Source organism: Eretmochelys imbricata, chromosome 7 (assembly GCF_965152235.1).
Source record: "Eretmochelys imbricata isolate rEreImb1 chromosome 7, rEreImb1.hap1, whole genome shotgun sequence".
NCBI lineage: Eukaryota > Metazoa > Chordata > Testudines > Cheloniidae > Eretmochelys > Eretmochelys imbricata.
Window position 1 is genome coordinate 7300250 of NC_135578.1, and position 16369 is coordinate 7316618.

Below are 16369 nucleotides of genomic sequence, written 5' to 3' on the forward strand. Positions count from 1 at the left end.
CTCTCTGAATCCTCTGTTAGGGTGGAACAGAAAACCAGTTGAGCACAGTATAATTGTACTTGAATTATCCAAGTAAAGATTCAGTAGTGCCGTACATCCATGTTCACGTTTTCTTCTGCTTTTGTGTACAGGGTAGATATCAATATATGTGCTCCGTAGCCCAAATAACCAAAAAATGATGAAGGTGGATTCAAAGAATAAATTTAATACAGATTATTAGATATGTTAAAATGGCCAAGTTAATTTTTTTGGCGGGGTTGGCGGTAAGGGGTAGTTGTATACCCATCCCTACCTTTATTTCATCTAGCTGTTACTTAGGTTTTGCAGGGGCCTTCGTCATGGATGCCATCTTGGTTTCTCCTGTTCTCTATGTGTGCCCACAGTTTAGTTAGACCAAAATCTTTGGATTAATATAGGTGTATCTGGGTGAAAACTAATGGCCTGTGTTATACAGGAGGTCAGTAGGGTTGCCAACTTCCTAATTCCAGAAAATTGAACATCCTTGCCCCGCCCACTGTCCTGCCCCTTCCCTGAGGCACTGCCCTTGCTCACTCCATCCCCTCTCCCTCTTCTCTTGCTCTCCCCCACCCTCTCTCATATGCTCATTTTCACTGCAGGGCCCAAACAGGCATATTTATTGTTTTGACAGATGTATTCTGCTCAGTTCAGGTTTTATTTGTTACAGGATGCTAGAGCTGTCAGCAAAATAGTCAAAAAGGGTAATTTTAAAAAAAATGAAATTTCACAAAGGTTTTCATGATTCTTTTCCTCCCCTCTTAACATTTTTTGTAAACAGCTCCATGTTTTTTATTCACTGAAGTGATTGTAATTTTATGTGTGGAATTAGGACCACACATTATCAGAGCTGCAGTGAGTCCATTAAAGCCCACTCCTAAAGCCCAAATACAAAACTATAGAGCACAGCCACTAAAATGCACACCTGTCCAGATATCTATATAAATAAATCTGTAGAAACTGACTCCCACACTTACACGTGTATTCATGTGTACACATCTAGCATGCACTAACATATCTACTTCCACATTATGTAATATTAAATTGTTTAGTGCCTAGAGACCCCAACTAAGATCAGGGTTCCAGGGTGGTAGGTGCTGGACATACACATAAAAAGAGAGAGTCTGCAACAAAGAATTTATAATGTAGCTAGACAAAGGTAGGGGGATAAAGGTATGATACATCGGCTTTTCTGCAATTACTAGTCAGCAGCATTCACTTTTTAAGAAATAATATATTTTTTTTAGAGTTCCCTTCTCTTTTAAAAACTTGTTATGAAATGAATACGCACATGTTTTATGTCAAGTTTTTTGTGCCCAAGCCGGCAAAAGGAATAAAAGTCAAAGAGTTAGGTTGCAAATTTTATTCACTCAGGTATACACACTCCCCTACACAAAGACATACAGTCTCTTACATACATACAATGCATGCATGCACGCACTTGCCTACACAGAGACAGTTTTTCATACATTTTTCCAGGGGCTGCCTAAATCACCTAGCCGGGAAGGGGAGGGTGGGCTGGAGAATAAAGATGGGGGTGGAAGAGAGAGGATGGGGAGGGAAAGAGGCCAAGGACGAGAGCAGGGTGGGGGTGAGAGGGGGCAGTGAAAGAGAGAGGAGGGGGTGGGACAGATGTGGGACAAATGGGTATGCAGGGGGAAGCAGAAGGCTACAGGAGCATGAGGATGTGGGGGGGCACAGGGGTGTATAGGGACATAATGGGAGAGCAGCAGTGTGTGGAGGTGAATGGGGTGTAGGGCTGTGGGGGGTGAGGGACATGGGGATGGCGGCTCTGACAGGTGGAGAGGATGGGTGGGAGAGCACTGTAAAGGGTACAGGGATGGGATGGGGGAAGGACGCAGTGAGGGGGAAAGGGGGGTGGGACGGGGAGGGATGCAGTGATGGAGGGGGGGTTGGAATGGGGAGGGATGCAGTGAGGGGGATGGGAATGCAGCCCCATTCCTAGTACTTGGGGAACTCCTGGGTGCTGGCGATCGGATGACAGACAGACCATGATTCGCCACAGGGCATGCATTGCAGCTTGAGCCCAGTCACACGAGCAGCGTGAGAAGAGGCTGGGCAGCAGCGGGAGAGGTGCGTGCCATGCAACCCCTCAAGAACCACCTGTTGACCACTCACGAGTCGCGCTAGTTCCTCCCCTGCCCTGACCCAGCCAATGGGAACTGCGCTGGGGGGCGGGGTAGCATGTGGACCCCCCTGACCACCCCTCAGGCTAGGAGCTGGACTTGCTGGCTGCTTTCTGACCCGGAAGCTGCACAGTGCAGTGGCCTAGCGGGGAGAACTGCCAGCCCCGCTGTGTGGTGCGGCGGTGCTGCCAGCCAGTCAATGGCCGCTGACCGGAGCTGCCAGGATCCCTCTTTGATCACGTGTTCGGGTCCAAAACTGGACACCTGGTCACCCTCAAGGTCAGACTACATGGTCTGACAATCCCTTCTGGCCTTAAACTCTGTGAATTATGATTCCTCTTACAGGCCCTCTCTGTCCTATGTGAATTTTTTCCTGTTTGTATATTTATTAGAACTGGTTTAAATCTTTTAATACTTTTTTTTTAGTATAAAATGAAAGTTTTCACCATATTGCTTTGAATTAAAGTATTCAGGATTTCCTCAAACTGGTAAAACCTTAACTGGGGTACTGGGTCGAGTACTGCATCACATTTTGGGAAAGTTGTAGACAAACTGGAGAAAGTCCAGAGGAGAGCAACAAAAATGATTAAAAGTCTAGGAGAAACAACCTCTGAGGAATGATTGAAAAAAAACAAAAACAAACTAGGTTTATTTAGTCTGGAGAAGAGATGACTGAGGGGGGACGTGGTACAGTCTTCAAGTAAAAGGTTCTTCTAAAGAGGAAGGTGATAAATTATTCTCCGTAACCACTGAAGACAGGACAAGAAGCAATGGGCTTAAACTGCAGTAAGGGAGATTTAAGTTAGACATTAGGAAAAACTTCCTAATTGTCAGGATAGTTGAGCATTGGAAGAAATTAGGTAGGAAGGTTGTAGAATCTCTGTCATTGGATGTTTTTAAGGAACAGGTTAGACAAACCCCTATCAGGGATGGTCTAATACTTAGTCCTGCCGCAGTTCAGGGGACTGGACTAGATGACCTATCGCTTTCCCGTACAGTCCTATGTTTCTGTGACTCTGTGAAACTTTTGGTTTAAAATGAATTTTTTCTGTTTTTTGGCTGTCAAAACCAAGCAAAATTTAAATGAAACCCCCCACATTTTTTCCTCGGGAATAAAAATCTTTTTCTCAGTCAGTCCTAATATTTGCACAATAATTCCTGGCCCTGATGGACATACTGTGCTGTATCATTGCTAACTGGTATGTGTCACTATCTTAGGGCTTATTTGGGTGGCTCAGAGTTGTTGGAGCTGCTTTGCTTCCTTCATTCAATGCAAAACAGTGAGGCAAAATGAAAGAATGGTTAAAATGTTGCACTGTTCTTTTTGTATCCTATGCTGGTGCTGGACATCAACCTACACATGGTCACTTGTAGTTAAAAAGTAATTATTGGAGAAATCTGCCAATGAAAGACAGAGCCACTCGCTTGCTGCAAATGGATAGATTCAATAATGTCCTTTAGGCAAGTCTCAGAGCAGCATGTGTGTAGGCAAGACTTGGTCTACATTGATGTTAATTCGCTTTGCTCCTGTTTATCTTGCAGGCTGGTGGGATAGCTGGTATGTGCGTTGATTTGATATTATTCCCTCTGGATACCATAAAAACCCGACTGCAGAGCCCCCAAGGATTTAAGAAGGCTGGTGGCTTTCGCGAAATCTACGCTGGTGTTCCTTCTGTTGCTGTAGGATCCTTTCCGAATGGTAAAAACTGTGTGGATTGTGCTTGTGTTAATCCCTGGTCTTCCTCTAGGGGGACGGCATAGTCAAGTGTGTGTAAAGGGTGATCCTGTCCTTTCTCTGCCAGGCTCCCATCCTGCTAGCAGCTCCACATAGGACTCCTGTTGAAGTTGTGAGGTTTTGTGTGGGTGCAGCGTCCAGCGGGGTGTGTGCATCATTGTAATGATGACCCCTAATGTAGGCTTGCTGCACTGTACCTGGAAAAAAATCACACCATTGCATGCCCCATTTTGCACTAGTGCAGTGTGCCAATATTAATGGATTGCACCAGTGCAACTAAATCGATGTAATCACAGTGGTGCAAAGTTATCTAATGTAGGGTTCCCAAAAGATAAATCCTTCTCTCTCTCTCTGATATATCTACAAATGCTAACTACTGGTGGTGCTGCTTTGTGTTTCACAATTCAGATTCCTATGCACCATCATGGTGATGCCACCGTGTCCAGATACTCTTCTGGAAGTCTCAATGCCATTCTTTTCATCTTCTCTGCACTTAAAGATCCAATTTTTGGCTGTACACTGTGGAAGCTCTTCCTCTCCCCTTCCATCTCTCTCTGCTGACCTTCAGACAACTAGCAGGACTTTTCATTGGTGGCACTTTCTCAACAGGAGCAGGTGCTCTTCAGCATTATTCCTAACGGCAAGGAGCTCCCTCCCTAGTACTCTATCATGGCTATATTAGTTGGAGAGGAAGGATGGTCCAGTGGTTAGGGTGGGATTCTGGAGACCTGGGTTCAATTCCTTGCTCTGTGGCAGGCTTCCTTTCTGTGACCTACAGCTGGTCACTTGGTCTTCTCAGTCCCCCATCTGTAAAATCCGGATCTAGCACTGCTCTATTTCACAGGGGTACTGTGAGGATAAATCCGATAAAGGTTGCGGAGTGCTCACATACTGCAGCAGTGGGGACATGTAAATACCATAGACCAGGGGTTCTCAACCTTTTTCTTTCTGAGCCCTCCCCAACATGCTATAAAAACTCCACAGCCCACCTGTGCCACAATAGCTGGTTTTCTGCTTATAAAAGCCAGGGGCGGCGTTAGGGGGTAGCAAGCAGGGCAGCTGCCTGGGGCCCGTGCCACAGGGGCCCCCACAAAGCTATATGGCCTAAGCTTCAGCTTCAGCACCAGGTGGTGGGGCTCAGGGCCCTGGGCTTCGGCTTTCTGCCCTGTTCCCCAGTGAGTCTAACATTGGCCCTGTTTGGCAGATCCCCTGAAACCTGCTCACAGTCCCCCAGGAACCCCGAACCCCGTTGAGAACCACTGTCATAGACAGACGGACAACCCCTGTTCCTTTGTTGCATCTCCCTTTTCATGGCCACCTGTTGCCACTTCCTTTCTGTTTCCAGCAGCACCCACAATATGCTAAGCATTGTCCAAATACAAAAGATGGCACAGTCCCCATCCTGGAGACTCTTGCCTTTAAATCCTGGCCATGTCTGACTGCAGTGATCATGAATATGAACGTTCCAAGGGTGTCTTGTGCATGTGCTCCCCTCTGGTCTTTAAGAGCCAAATTCTAGCAGGGAATGTTCTCTTTTTTTTTTTTTCTGGGGGGAGAAATAAATAATTATAAGTCATTTAAGAACTGAGGGAAGCTTTGAGGAGGCCTTTTGAAATTGGCTGTGTCTTTCAGAAACAAAGCAAAATAGTTCTAGTGTCTGAAGAAAAATGTTTGCAATTCCTGAGATCTGTTTACTCTCTTCCTCTTTGCAAAATGAAGTCCAGCTAGGCTGTCACGTTTGTAAATGTTAAGTTCACAGACCAATCCACTGACACCTTCAAATGTTCCATGTCCTTCAAAAGATGATATAAAAATTTTCTGTCCTTTATCTTTTCCGCTTTCGTTATCTCCTTTTGAGGCGATAAGCATCTTTTGATTAACTGCAGAAGGCAATACACGCAGCCCCTTTGCACAATTAAATACTGTTCCCCCGTGAGAGATGTCAGCTTTTTCAGGATTTGCATCTCTAACATCTGAGCTGGGATTTATCTCTTGCTGCTGTGTAAAAGCAAAAACTTAAATTATCTTGAAGAATACGAGTAACCCTTAATGTGCTAGGAAGCAAATGCAAGACACCTGTTAGTATGGAAAAACTGTTGCCACTTCAGTGCCGGGTTTGCCCTTCTTCCCTTCTCTAATTGGTACACTTGGCTTGGCTTTCTGTGTTATGAGATTAGGTCTATTACAAAATAAAACTGTTCCTTGCCCATTGGATTACAGTGTAATGAATGTTTCAAGCTCTCAGGAGGATTTCATTTTCTTTCTCTCAAATGAATCGCTGCTGCTTCTGGAGCTAAACTGTAAAACAGGAGGCAGATTCTAGCCAGGAAGATGCCGCAATCAGATTTAAATGTTAGTAATGTTACTGAAGCAGTTGTTTCCTTAAAGGAGCTGATTTGTAATATCAATTGACCATTGTACAATAAAGTACAGCCCCACCTACAGTATTCTAGGACGAAAAAGAAAAAGTTAAGACATGATTTTCTAAAAACTTCCAATTAGTCGGAGATACTATTTAGCGTTTTTGCTTTTAAAATACTGTAATTGTAAACATGGATTGAAGCCCTCAGCCCATTGAAGTCAAAGGGAGTTTTGACCATGAGTGAAAGAGTATTGACCATGGAACTATGTTGGTAAGAAGGGTAGTACTGTTTTGGGGAATGTCTTGTCTCTGGATTAGAGCATGTGGCTATTTTCTGGATTATAACGTAAACTAGATTTGTTTGGATTATAACAGCAATCTGCTAATGCAGCTATAGAGATAGTTTGATGACTGAACTTTTTTTAAAATTTCAGCTGCTGCCTTTTTTGTCACCTATGAATTTGTGAAGTCTGTGTTGGCTACTGTCACCCCTCTGTATCTGAGTCCCGTAACACACATGGCGGCTGCCTCCTTTGGAGAAGTAGTAAGTAACAGCTCTGTTTACTGCACATTCCTAGCAAGAAGAGAAGAAAAAAAAATGGAAGTCTTATGAGAACTGAATTTTAGTGGGAACCTTTTACTTGTTGATTGTTGAGCAGCAGGTTTAACAACCCTGGTCTTTACAAAGCATTGGTTGCAAAAATAGTTTACCAACATGTTTTCTAGAAACTTCTGGGGGTTTGTTTTGTTTTAAATGAAGCGTTGACATTGAGTAACAGTCTGGAAGCATAATGTAGCAAAATCTCATTCTGTGGGCAAGTTAGTGATAGGAAGGTATGGTTGTCCTTTGATTCATGAAAAATCCACAGAATCATTATTTCAGAGGTTCACCCTCTGGGGCATGGCAGTGGGGACTTGCTGTTCTTCCCATGCACCACCAGCTCCCAGTTTCAGGTCCACCAGTTGAAGCTTTGATAATACAGTGTCATCGGAAGTGGGTTGAGTTGGGTATCCTTCAAAAGACTTTCCTATCACTTACTTACCCATGGAATGAGATTTTGCTACATTGTGCTTCCAGACTGTTACTCCCAGGAACACAGTGGTACCAAACATGACACCACTAGAACTATGTAGCTATGTAGTCGAGAAAAAGTTTAAAAATCACAGTGCAAGATCGGTCCCTTGTGCATTGCATGTCCAATACCCAAATACCACTTGCTGCAGTAGGCTAATTGTGAAATATCTGGGGGACAGTTCTGATAGATGAATGTGTTTAGGTTGGGATTTCAATGGACCCTAATAGAGCTAGGCATCTAACTCCCATTGACTTTCAATGGGGTTCGGTCTCCTAACTCCCCTCCTTTGGGCTCCTGTGAGAACCCTAGTCATAATGTCCTTACGTTATTTCAGCTCTGATTTACTCACTTCAGTGATGTTTTCTAAACTGTTCCATTTAAAAAAAAAATCTTGTGAAAATGTTCATGTCTATGGCAATAAAATTACTTATTTCAGCTGTTTTATAATGAAAGATTTTGGAATTCATTGGGTAAATGGCAAAGATTTCTGTAGGTCACTGGGGAGACATGCTTGTTCTCTAGTGTCAAGGAAAGGGCAAAACTGAATGGTCACTGAAGAATTATTCCTATCCAGAATAAATTCAAGACACACACTGAAAGCTGATTGCTCTTCTTTCCAGTTCTTTCACCCACATCCAGAGTTTTCTGTGAGGCAGTTTCACTATTAGTAATGGGTGTGTGAAAATGAGTAGATCCAAGGATTTATCAACTACATACATATCCAGTTATCCTGTCTCTCACTGGTAATGTTATGTTGTGATATGGTCTGATACCTTTCATTAGTTCACTTTTTATTTATCATAGCTCCTAGGAGCCCCAGTAATGGGTCAGTACCCCATTGTACTAGGCACTGTACATATGACATTCCCTGCCCCAAAGAGCTTCCAAAAGTATAAGGCAAAAGACAACACATGGATACACAAGCAGATGGGAGTACAGGGAAACTGAGATAGTCTTGGCCAGTATGATAGGCTGTACATGCCCTGGGGCATGTCTTATATTTTAATTGCTGTAAAGTAGAATGTTCTCTCTCAGAAATCGAGAGTTTTGCAATTCAGCCACTTGAAAAAAGGTGCCAAAGAAAAAACTAGTCTGAGATTTCAAATGCTGAGGTCACTGTGGTGTGCAAAATCTTTTTTTTAATGTGTCCAATTTTGGATGGTTGTATAAAGCTGTCCGTATTCAGTAGCTATGGTAACTTTTACCCTGGAGGCATTTTCTGGTAGATGTGTAGTTTAAGTCTGTAAATGAGACCAGAGTGGTAAAAATATATTTCTCACTATTTTTCATTATATGACATTTTTATTAGGGAAAAACAATTTAAAAATCATAAAATGGAGGGTAATGTTCTTAGTGTTGGAAAATATAAACAATCTAAACCTTGTTAGATTAGATTTCTTGCATTACAGAGTTTTCAGACCTGAATGGACTTGAAATGTCACTGTATCAGTTATATTAACTGAACTCATTCAGCTATGCTATTTGCACACACCCTCCCCTTCTCTCTGAGGGTACATCTATGCTGCACACCCCCCCCCCCAGAGCCCTAGTTCTGAAACTCAGTGAGATGGGAGGGTCTCCGAGCTTGATCCTGAAAATCTACACTGCCCTGTAGCGCAAGCCTGAGTCAGTTGACCCATTCTCTGAGACTCTCTGACGCAGGTGGTGCACATTGTGAAAACATCATCCCTACTATACGTATAAAATGATGGGGTCTAAGTTAGCTGTTATCACTCAAGAAAGAGATCTGGGAGTCATTGTGGATAGTTCTCTGAAAACATCCACTCAGTGTGCAGCAGCAGTCAAAAAAGCGAACAGAATGTTGGGAATCGTTAAGAAAGGGATAGATAAGACAGAAAATATCATATTGCCTCTCTATGAATCCATGGCACCTCCTCATCTTGAGTATTGCATGCAGATATGGTCGCCCCAACTCCAAAAAGATATATTGGGAAACGTTCAGAACAGGGCAACAAAAATGAAGAGGGGTATGGAACAGCTCCCATATGAGGAGAGATTAATAAGACTGGGACTTTTCAGCTTGGAAAAGAGACGATTAAGGGGGGATATGATGGAGGTCTATAAAATCATGACTATTGTGGAGAAAGTAAATAAGGAAGTGTTATTTACTCCTCATAACACAAGAACTAGTGGTCACCAAATGAAATTAATAGGCAGCAGGTTTAAAACAAACCAAAGGAAGTATGTCTTCACACAATGCACAGTCAACCGTGGAATTCCTTGCAAGAGGATGTTGTGAAGGCCAAGACTAACAGGATTAAAGAATGAGCTAGATAAATTCATGGAGGATAGGTCCATCAATGGCTATTAGCCAGGATGGGCAGGGATGGTGTCCCTAACCTCTGTTTGCCAGAAGCTGGGAATGGGCGACAGGGGATGGATCACTTGATGATTACGTATTCTGCTCGTTCCCTCTGGGGCACGTGGCATTGGCCACTGTTGGAAGACAGGATATTGGGTTAAATGGACCTTTGGTCTGAGCCAGTATGGCCATTCTTATGTGTTTGAATTGTTGATGTAACCTTAGAAGCAAGTGATCTCATGTGGAAGGAGGGGAAGTCTGTCCGAACTTTTGTCCACCTCAGTGTTTGTATATAAACTTTTAACTATACATTGAAGCTAACTTCAGCTCTCTTTTGCAATGAGCAGTCTCAGGCTCATCATAAGTGTGGTGGTGGCAGCAGCTTGTGTTTTTAATGCTTTCTTTTTCTACAGAACTTGCCCTGAAATATGGCACGTAATTCCTTTTTCCGAGCTCAAAAGGGACTGTCATGGTAGCAGCCAGCCAGCTATTTTAGGACTGGATCCAAAGAGATGCTGAGCAATTGCAAATATCAGGCCCTTATTTTCCAGATGGCTCATGGCTATGTGTGCTGATTGAGTACTGGGACTTAATTTGAAGCTGCAGAATGCGAGTGGCTAGGTGTATTAGATTGTGGTCTTCCTTGTCTGGGACAGGCTGTTCCAAGAAAATGGATTTAGTCCTTCTTTTTAGATCATTTGATTTCATGTCAACTGTTAAGAAGAGAAGCAGTATCCCAGCTAAAGTCCTACTGGTCTTCAGTCCCACAAGCCTACTGTGGGAGGCAGCGTGGCCTAGTGTGTAGATCACTGGAGTATTAATTCCCGAGCCACAGTTTGGCCACTCTTGCCATAGATTCATCAAGTACTGACCTTAGCTCTGGCAGTGGCCAGCTCCTGATAATTTAGAGGAGGCCAAAAACTCTTTGCAATATGCCTAAACAGCTTGTAACATGCTGTAGGTAATAGGGGTTGGAAAAGAACTGTTCTTAAAGTGGTCAGGCATTAAGCTAGTCCAATGTCTGTCTAATCTAGCCTTTGGCTTTCATGTCTGTAAATGCGGTAAGTGGCCACTCACGCCTTTCTAACATCCAGCAGGTCCACTGGTTAACCCCCTTACAAGTACATTCCACAGGCGGATTGTAGGTTGCATAAAGAATTACTTCCTTAGGTATCTCAGATTGACTGCAGCTTTAAGTAAATCTCAGGCTTAATCTGCAAACCCTTAGTGATACAGTCAGGAGAGCAAGGCTGCTTTGTGTTACCTAGACGGTCGTGTTCCCCACCTGCGCAGGGCAGGGTGCCCAGTAAGATTCCCCGACTTCTAATGTGTTTGTCCCATTCTACCAGCCCAGTGTCTCAGGCAGGGACTTTTGACTAGGTGTTCTGCTCTGGTTAACATAGAGCATTACATTACTTTCCCCATGAAGCCCTGCCTGCTTCCCACCCTTAGCTTTGGAGCAGGGCACTACAAGACGGAGCAGGGGGATACTTGTCATCTCCTGGAGCAAAGATGTTGTGTCATATTCCGCTTTCGCCCTCCCCACATCTAATCTGCCTCCCAGTGAGGCTTCTATTTGTTGAGGTCTTCCCCGTCCCCTGGTTAAACTTGATCCCTCTTTCTGTCTTCCCCCTCTCCATCGCACCTGCCTTTGTGCTTACACAGTACAGTGCTTCCTTGTCTAATTGGCCTGTCCGGTCCTAACCATGAATCAGTCCCAAACCGTTTACGGAATGACTGATCCAAGCTATTTTCACTCTGATGCTGGAAAGTGCAGTAGCTTTCTAGCAGAGGTAGTGCCAACTGACTGTTTCAGAGGAGAAAGCGCATAGCCCCGTCTGCCTCTTTGCATTTGTATTTGACCCTTGGGCTTTAATTGTTGGCACCTGGGCATTTTTGTAAACCTTAGAAACCAAACTGTTTTGACTGGATGTGATTTAGGGGGTATATGAAACTAACCTCATTGTCAGTGCCAGCATGTGTCGATGGTCTCACAGCTGCTTTGGCGTTGCAAGTGAAGGAAGAGATGGGAGGTAGCTGATTTAAGTTGTCTCCTTTACAGAGCTGCCATGTAACTTCCTCAGGCAGATTATCTTTGATCTTAATACCAGTCTCTGTGTTGTCAGCTCAGAAACTCTAAGCACAGGCATTGCTAGGAGTCGGTTTCCATAGGTATCCCACAAAACCCTTTGAGAATCCTTAAAAGGCACTCCCCCACCACTGCAATCTATAGCTCAACTACTGGTTGCCTGCTATCTAATTCATCGAACATCACACGCAAAAGAAAGAAACCTCCAAGTTTCTGAGCTATAAAACGTCCAGTTCCAGAATAAAATGAGGCAGAGTCCAACCCCAGGATGTATGATACCCATGTTAACCATGCTAACAAGAAGGAAAAGTTAGAGGAAAGCCTTACACCTTGAAAACAAAAGCACACTTAATTATCTGTGGGGATCCCATAAGAAAAACCTGACTAGAAAATTTAATCAACCGTGGTCAAAAGGAAGTCAGATGCAGGTGATACTTTGCAATTTTAGAGCCCCTTTGGTTTAAAGATCTGAATGTGCTTTGCAAGCACTAAGCATCACACCATGTGACAAGCAGGAAAATTGTCTCAATTTTCAGCTAGGTAAACTGAGACACAGTAAAGTTTAGGTAAGATGGGTGCTTGCTTCGCTCTGTAGTATGCTTGGTTCCTACTACCCTACAACAACAGAGGCATATTCACATCCAAGGCATCTTTCATACCGTGGTTTTTTTGTTTTTTAAAAAAATAACAGCTTTGTACTCAAAGCTGTTATTTTTTTAAAAACAAAAAAACCACGGTCTGAAAGACAGCTATAGTGTTGAAAGAAGCACTTCTGAGCAAATAAGCTTCTGCTTTCCCCAGGCCTTTTTCTCTTACTGTGATGGAAAAATGGAGCCGTAAAATAATTGAGGTAGGGATTAGGAGATTTGGTACAGGAGACCACCTAATAAAAATGGCACAAATTGAGCTTCTCTCACTGTTGTCTCATATCAAATTTTATTTGATTGATTTTACTGTATTCCAAATTGCCAGCATAAGGGTGAAAGTTGTAATTATAATTTTATTGATTAGTCATTAAGTTTCAATCAAGTTATAACTACAGAGAGTGGTTATTATTTTGCTAGTAGACTCTTTTTTGTCTGTCATCTTTCCTCCTCCTCCTCCTTTCCCCTTGCACACTTAAAATAATTGCTTTGATGTAACAAACTGCTTTTATAATGTGGATACTTACCTACCTAAAAGAGTGTGTTATAACAGCTGATTGGTGTTAGTAAAAGGCTTTGAGACCACTGGGTGAATGAATGTTAATATCTTATTCATATACCATGCTACTAGATGTGAAAATAAGGTGATGGGAGGGAAGGAGGAGTCAAAGGCAGAACATGTTCCCTAAAATTATGATATAAAATGTAAAAAGAATTAATGTTTGACAGCTTATTCTTGTTGGTTTTTAAAACTAAAACATTCCCCTGTAATATTTGCATCCTAAGCAAATGCAGCTGTGCAACAAACTAGACTAGAAACAGACCAGTTATACTGAGTGATGTGCAGAACCGAAAGGTAAACAGCATCCCTGAACAGTGTATTCATTTTCCTTTTTGATTCTAGGAACTGAGGGAGTTAAGCGCATCAGCGACCCCCTCCCCCCCCCCCCAAAAAAAAGTGAGATGAAAAATGCAAATAAAATCGGACACTAGACACATTTTATATCATTAAAGTATAATAAAACTTTTCCACAATTGAATCTCACTTGAGAGGGGCTTCTGAATACGAATACAGTGATACAGGGCATACCTAACATTCAAGAAATCACTTACAAATGGACAGACAAACCACAAGGGGAAAGACATATTGCACACCACAGTATCATCCCAAAGAAAGAAAGAGTTGCAGCAGTAGCATACGTAAATAGCCACAAAGCCTTCCTGCTGTCACCACTACCCGGTTCATCCAAAGAAGGGAGGTAGCAAACATTTTTATTGTACCCAGGGATCAGAATTCTTCTTCATCCTCTGCCTTAACATTGTCCCACATGTTTAGTCGTCATATGTCTTTACAAAGGGCTGCCAAAAGTGCTTGGAAAACATGAAATCATAAGTGGTGGAAAGGAAAACCAGATGTTTTAAAATTATTTCACTTTTAATCATCTAAGGTAGTGTCAGTAATGCGACCAGGGAACAGTATTTTAAAATGGACGGAGTCCATTTTAAACAGTCACACTGTGTTTATTATGAAACTTAACTTGATGGATTGATTAGCCCAGTCTTTTTGTCAGGTTTATAATGGTGACATATGCAGTAATTAGAGGAAAGTTGGGTAGAGTACAAACATCCCTCCCACCCCAAACTTGCTGCAAACTTCATTTTATGGTCTGAAAGTCAGTTTATCCCAGTTTGACTGACAATGTTTCCTTTCTAAGATCCAATGCGCCTGGATTCAACATGGTGAATTTTACACCCTGCTGACTTTTCCACAGAGGTGAGAAAAAAGTCATTTGGATCTTTTCCTGGGGAAGCTAGCTGACAAACAGTCTTTTCCATGTAATATTTAGATATCGTTATGGTTACAACCTGGGTTTTGTGGGATAGTCAGTGAAACACTCTTGTAAATTCTGGTCCTTATTGGCAAACATCAGATCTGATCTTGTCTCTTCTTCCCTTTTGCGTCTTTGTTTTAGTCTGTGGTGGCTTTGCTTCTTTCTCTTCCTGTTCCCACTTTCAGAATTTAGCCAATAACTTGCTCCCGCATTTCGCAAGAGGATTTGTGTGTTGAGAAATGACAGGGAAAGAGCTCTCCTCGCCTCTTCTGCGGTAGGATCAAGAGGCTTTTTCAGTCTTGCTGGTGCACTTTGTCTTTCAGTGCTCTGAAGCTAGATCACTGCAGAATTCACTGGGCCACACCTATCCTCATGTAGACTTCCAGTGAGCTATAAGAACGGCCATCCTGGGTCAGACTAAAGGTCCATTTAGCCCAGTATCCTGTCTTCCAACAGTGGCCAATGCTAGGTGCCCCAGAGGGAACTGGCAGAACACGTAATCATCAAGTGATCCATCCCATGTCGTCCATTCCCAGCTTCTGGCAAACAAAGGCTAGGGACACCATCTCTGCCCATCCTGGCTAATAGCCATTGATGGACCTATCCTCCAGAAACTTATTTAGTTCTTTTTTTGAAGCTTGTTATAGTCCTTGCCTTCACAGCATCCTCTGGCAAAGAGTTCCACAGGTTGACTGACTGCGTTGTGTGAAGAAATACTTCTTTTTGTTTGTTTTAAACCTGCTGCCTATTAATTTCATTTGGTGACCTCTAGTTCTTGTGTGAGGAGGAGGAGTAAATAACACTATAGGACGTCTCCTCCCCAAAGCATTTAAACATCACCAGTGGCAGGTCTGGTGACGTATCTGTGGTGCTGCTGCAGGATAGAATGGGCTGCCTGCCCTCGCTCGAAGATAGGGACTGTAAAGAAGGGAGGAGGGTGGGGGGGAACAAGACCTGTTGCTTGCCCATGAAGAACAAAGAGTGGGAGCAAGCTCTGTGGCTGCCCTCTGAAAGCTAAGACTCACACTTCCTCTAACTTGAAGGTGGAATGTGGGCTACTGAGGAAGAGGGGAAGTCAGAATTGTGTTCCCCACAAGCTCCTTTGGGGGTGAGGGTGTCAGACTGCTCCTTCTGAGGTCAGGAGTTTACATAGCGTCATTTAAAACCAACACTTTCAACAGAGCTGCACTCCGAGTTTTGGGTTCCTTCCAAATCCAGAACTAGAAGGATGTTGAACTCTTGTGGACTGAAATGCCCCCAAAAGTTTACTTTCCTTGTGGGATCAAGATGGCTAATTAACCTCTAATCTTTTCATGCCCATAAATAAAGAACAGCAACAAAGAGATTTCAGCTCCATCCTCCAGTGGCAACTACATGGTATTTGACTCCCTTCCTTTTTTGGTTAAAGTACTGTGATGATCTGACACTACTCTCCAATGATCTCTGTGCTTAGGCACAGCAGGACAGTACCATATATTAGAATTCCAGTCTCCGAAGCACTTTCTGAGTGCACCTTATTGAGCAAGGTTGAGTGGGTCATCTACATGTAAAAATATAACTCTGCAGGGATTGGGGACAAGGTGACACTCAGTTAGCACAGTGCAGACCAGATCTTTAAAGTTTTCAGGGGGGATTAGGTGAATTCAGGACCTCAGTTGGAGTGTACATAGGCCAATAATGAGTGCTTTTGAAATTTTCCACTGTAATTAAATAGGTGTGAAGGAAAGTGGCTTGTATCCCTTCATTTCTGGCCCTTATATTCCAAGTTTCGTTCTCTTTTTTTAAAACAACATGGTCTGTTATCTAAAAGTTAGCTCCAGTCCTGGGTACAAGATGGTTTTTTGCTAATCTTAAAACCAATAGAAAAGTTTGCATAACACTTTAGATTTCAGTTAAAACCATTGCTTTTAAACAAACGTTCCCCTGCAGTATCTGCCACCATGAGATTTATATAGCTCTTAAAGGTAGCACCTCACAGCCAACCAGACCAGGGCCCCACTCTGCTAGGCACTGTCTTTGCATAAAGTCAGTGACAGACCCTGGTTCCAAGAGCTTAATTTAAAATGAAAATGAAATTGATTATGGATGTATGTGAAACTAACTTCATTGTCTGTCATGAGGAATTTGAAAAGTAAACAGACAGCAT

At 43.0% G+C, this 16369-nt stretch overlaps 1 protein-coding gene across 3 annotated transcripts in view; it reads left to right on the forward strand.

Annotated features, from left to right (window-relative positions):
• Positions 1 to 16369, forward strand: part of SLC25A26 (solute carrier family 25 member 26) — a 146475-nt gene that overhangs the window by 5690 nt on the left and 124416 nt on the right. For all 3 annotated transcript variants that reach the window (XM_077821286.1, XM_077821288.1, XM_077821287.1), the window contains exons 2-3: positions 3705 to 3861; positions 6694 to 6803. In XM_077821286.1, coding sequence (XP_077677412.1) covers positions 3705 to 3861; positions 6694 to 6803 — 267 coding nt within the window. The remainder of the gene's footprint in view (positions 1 to 3704; positions 3862 to 6693; positions 6804 to 16369) is intronic.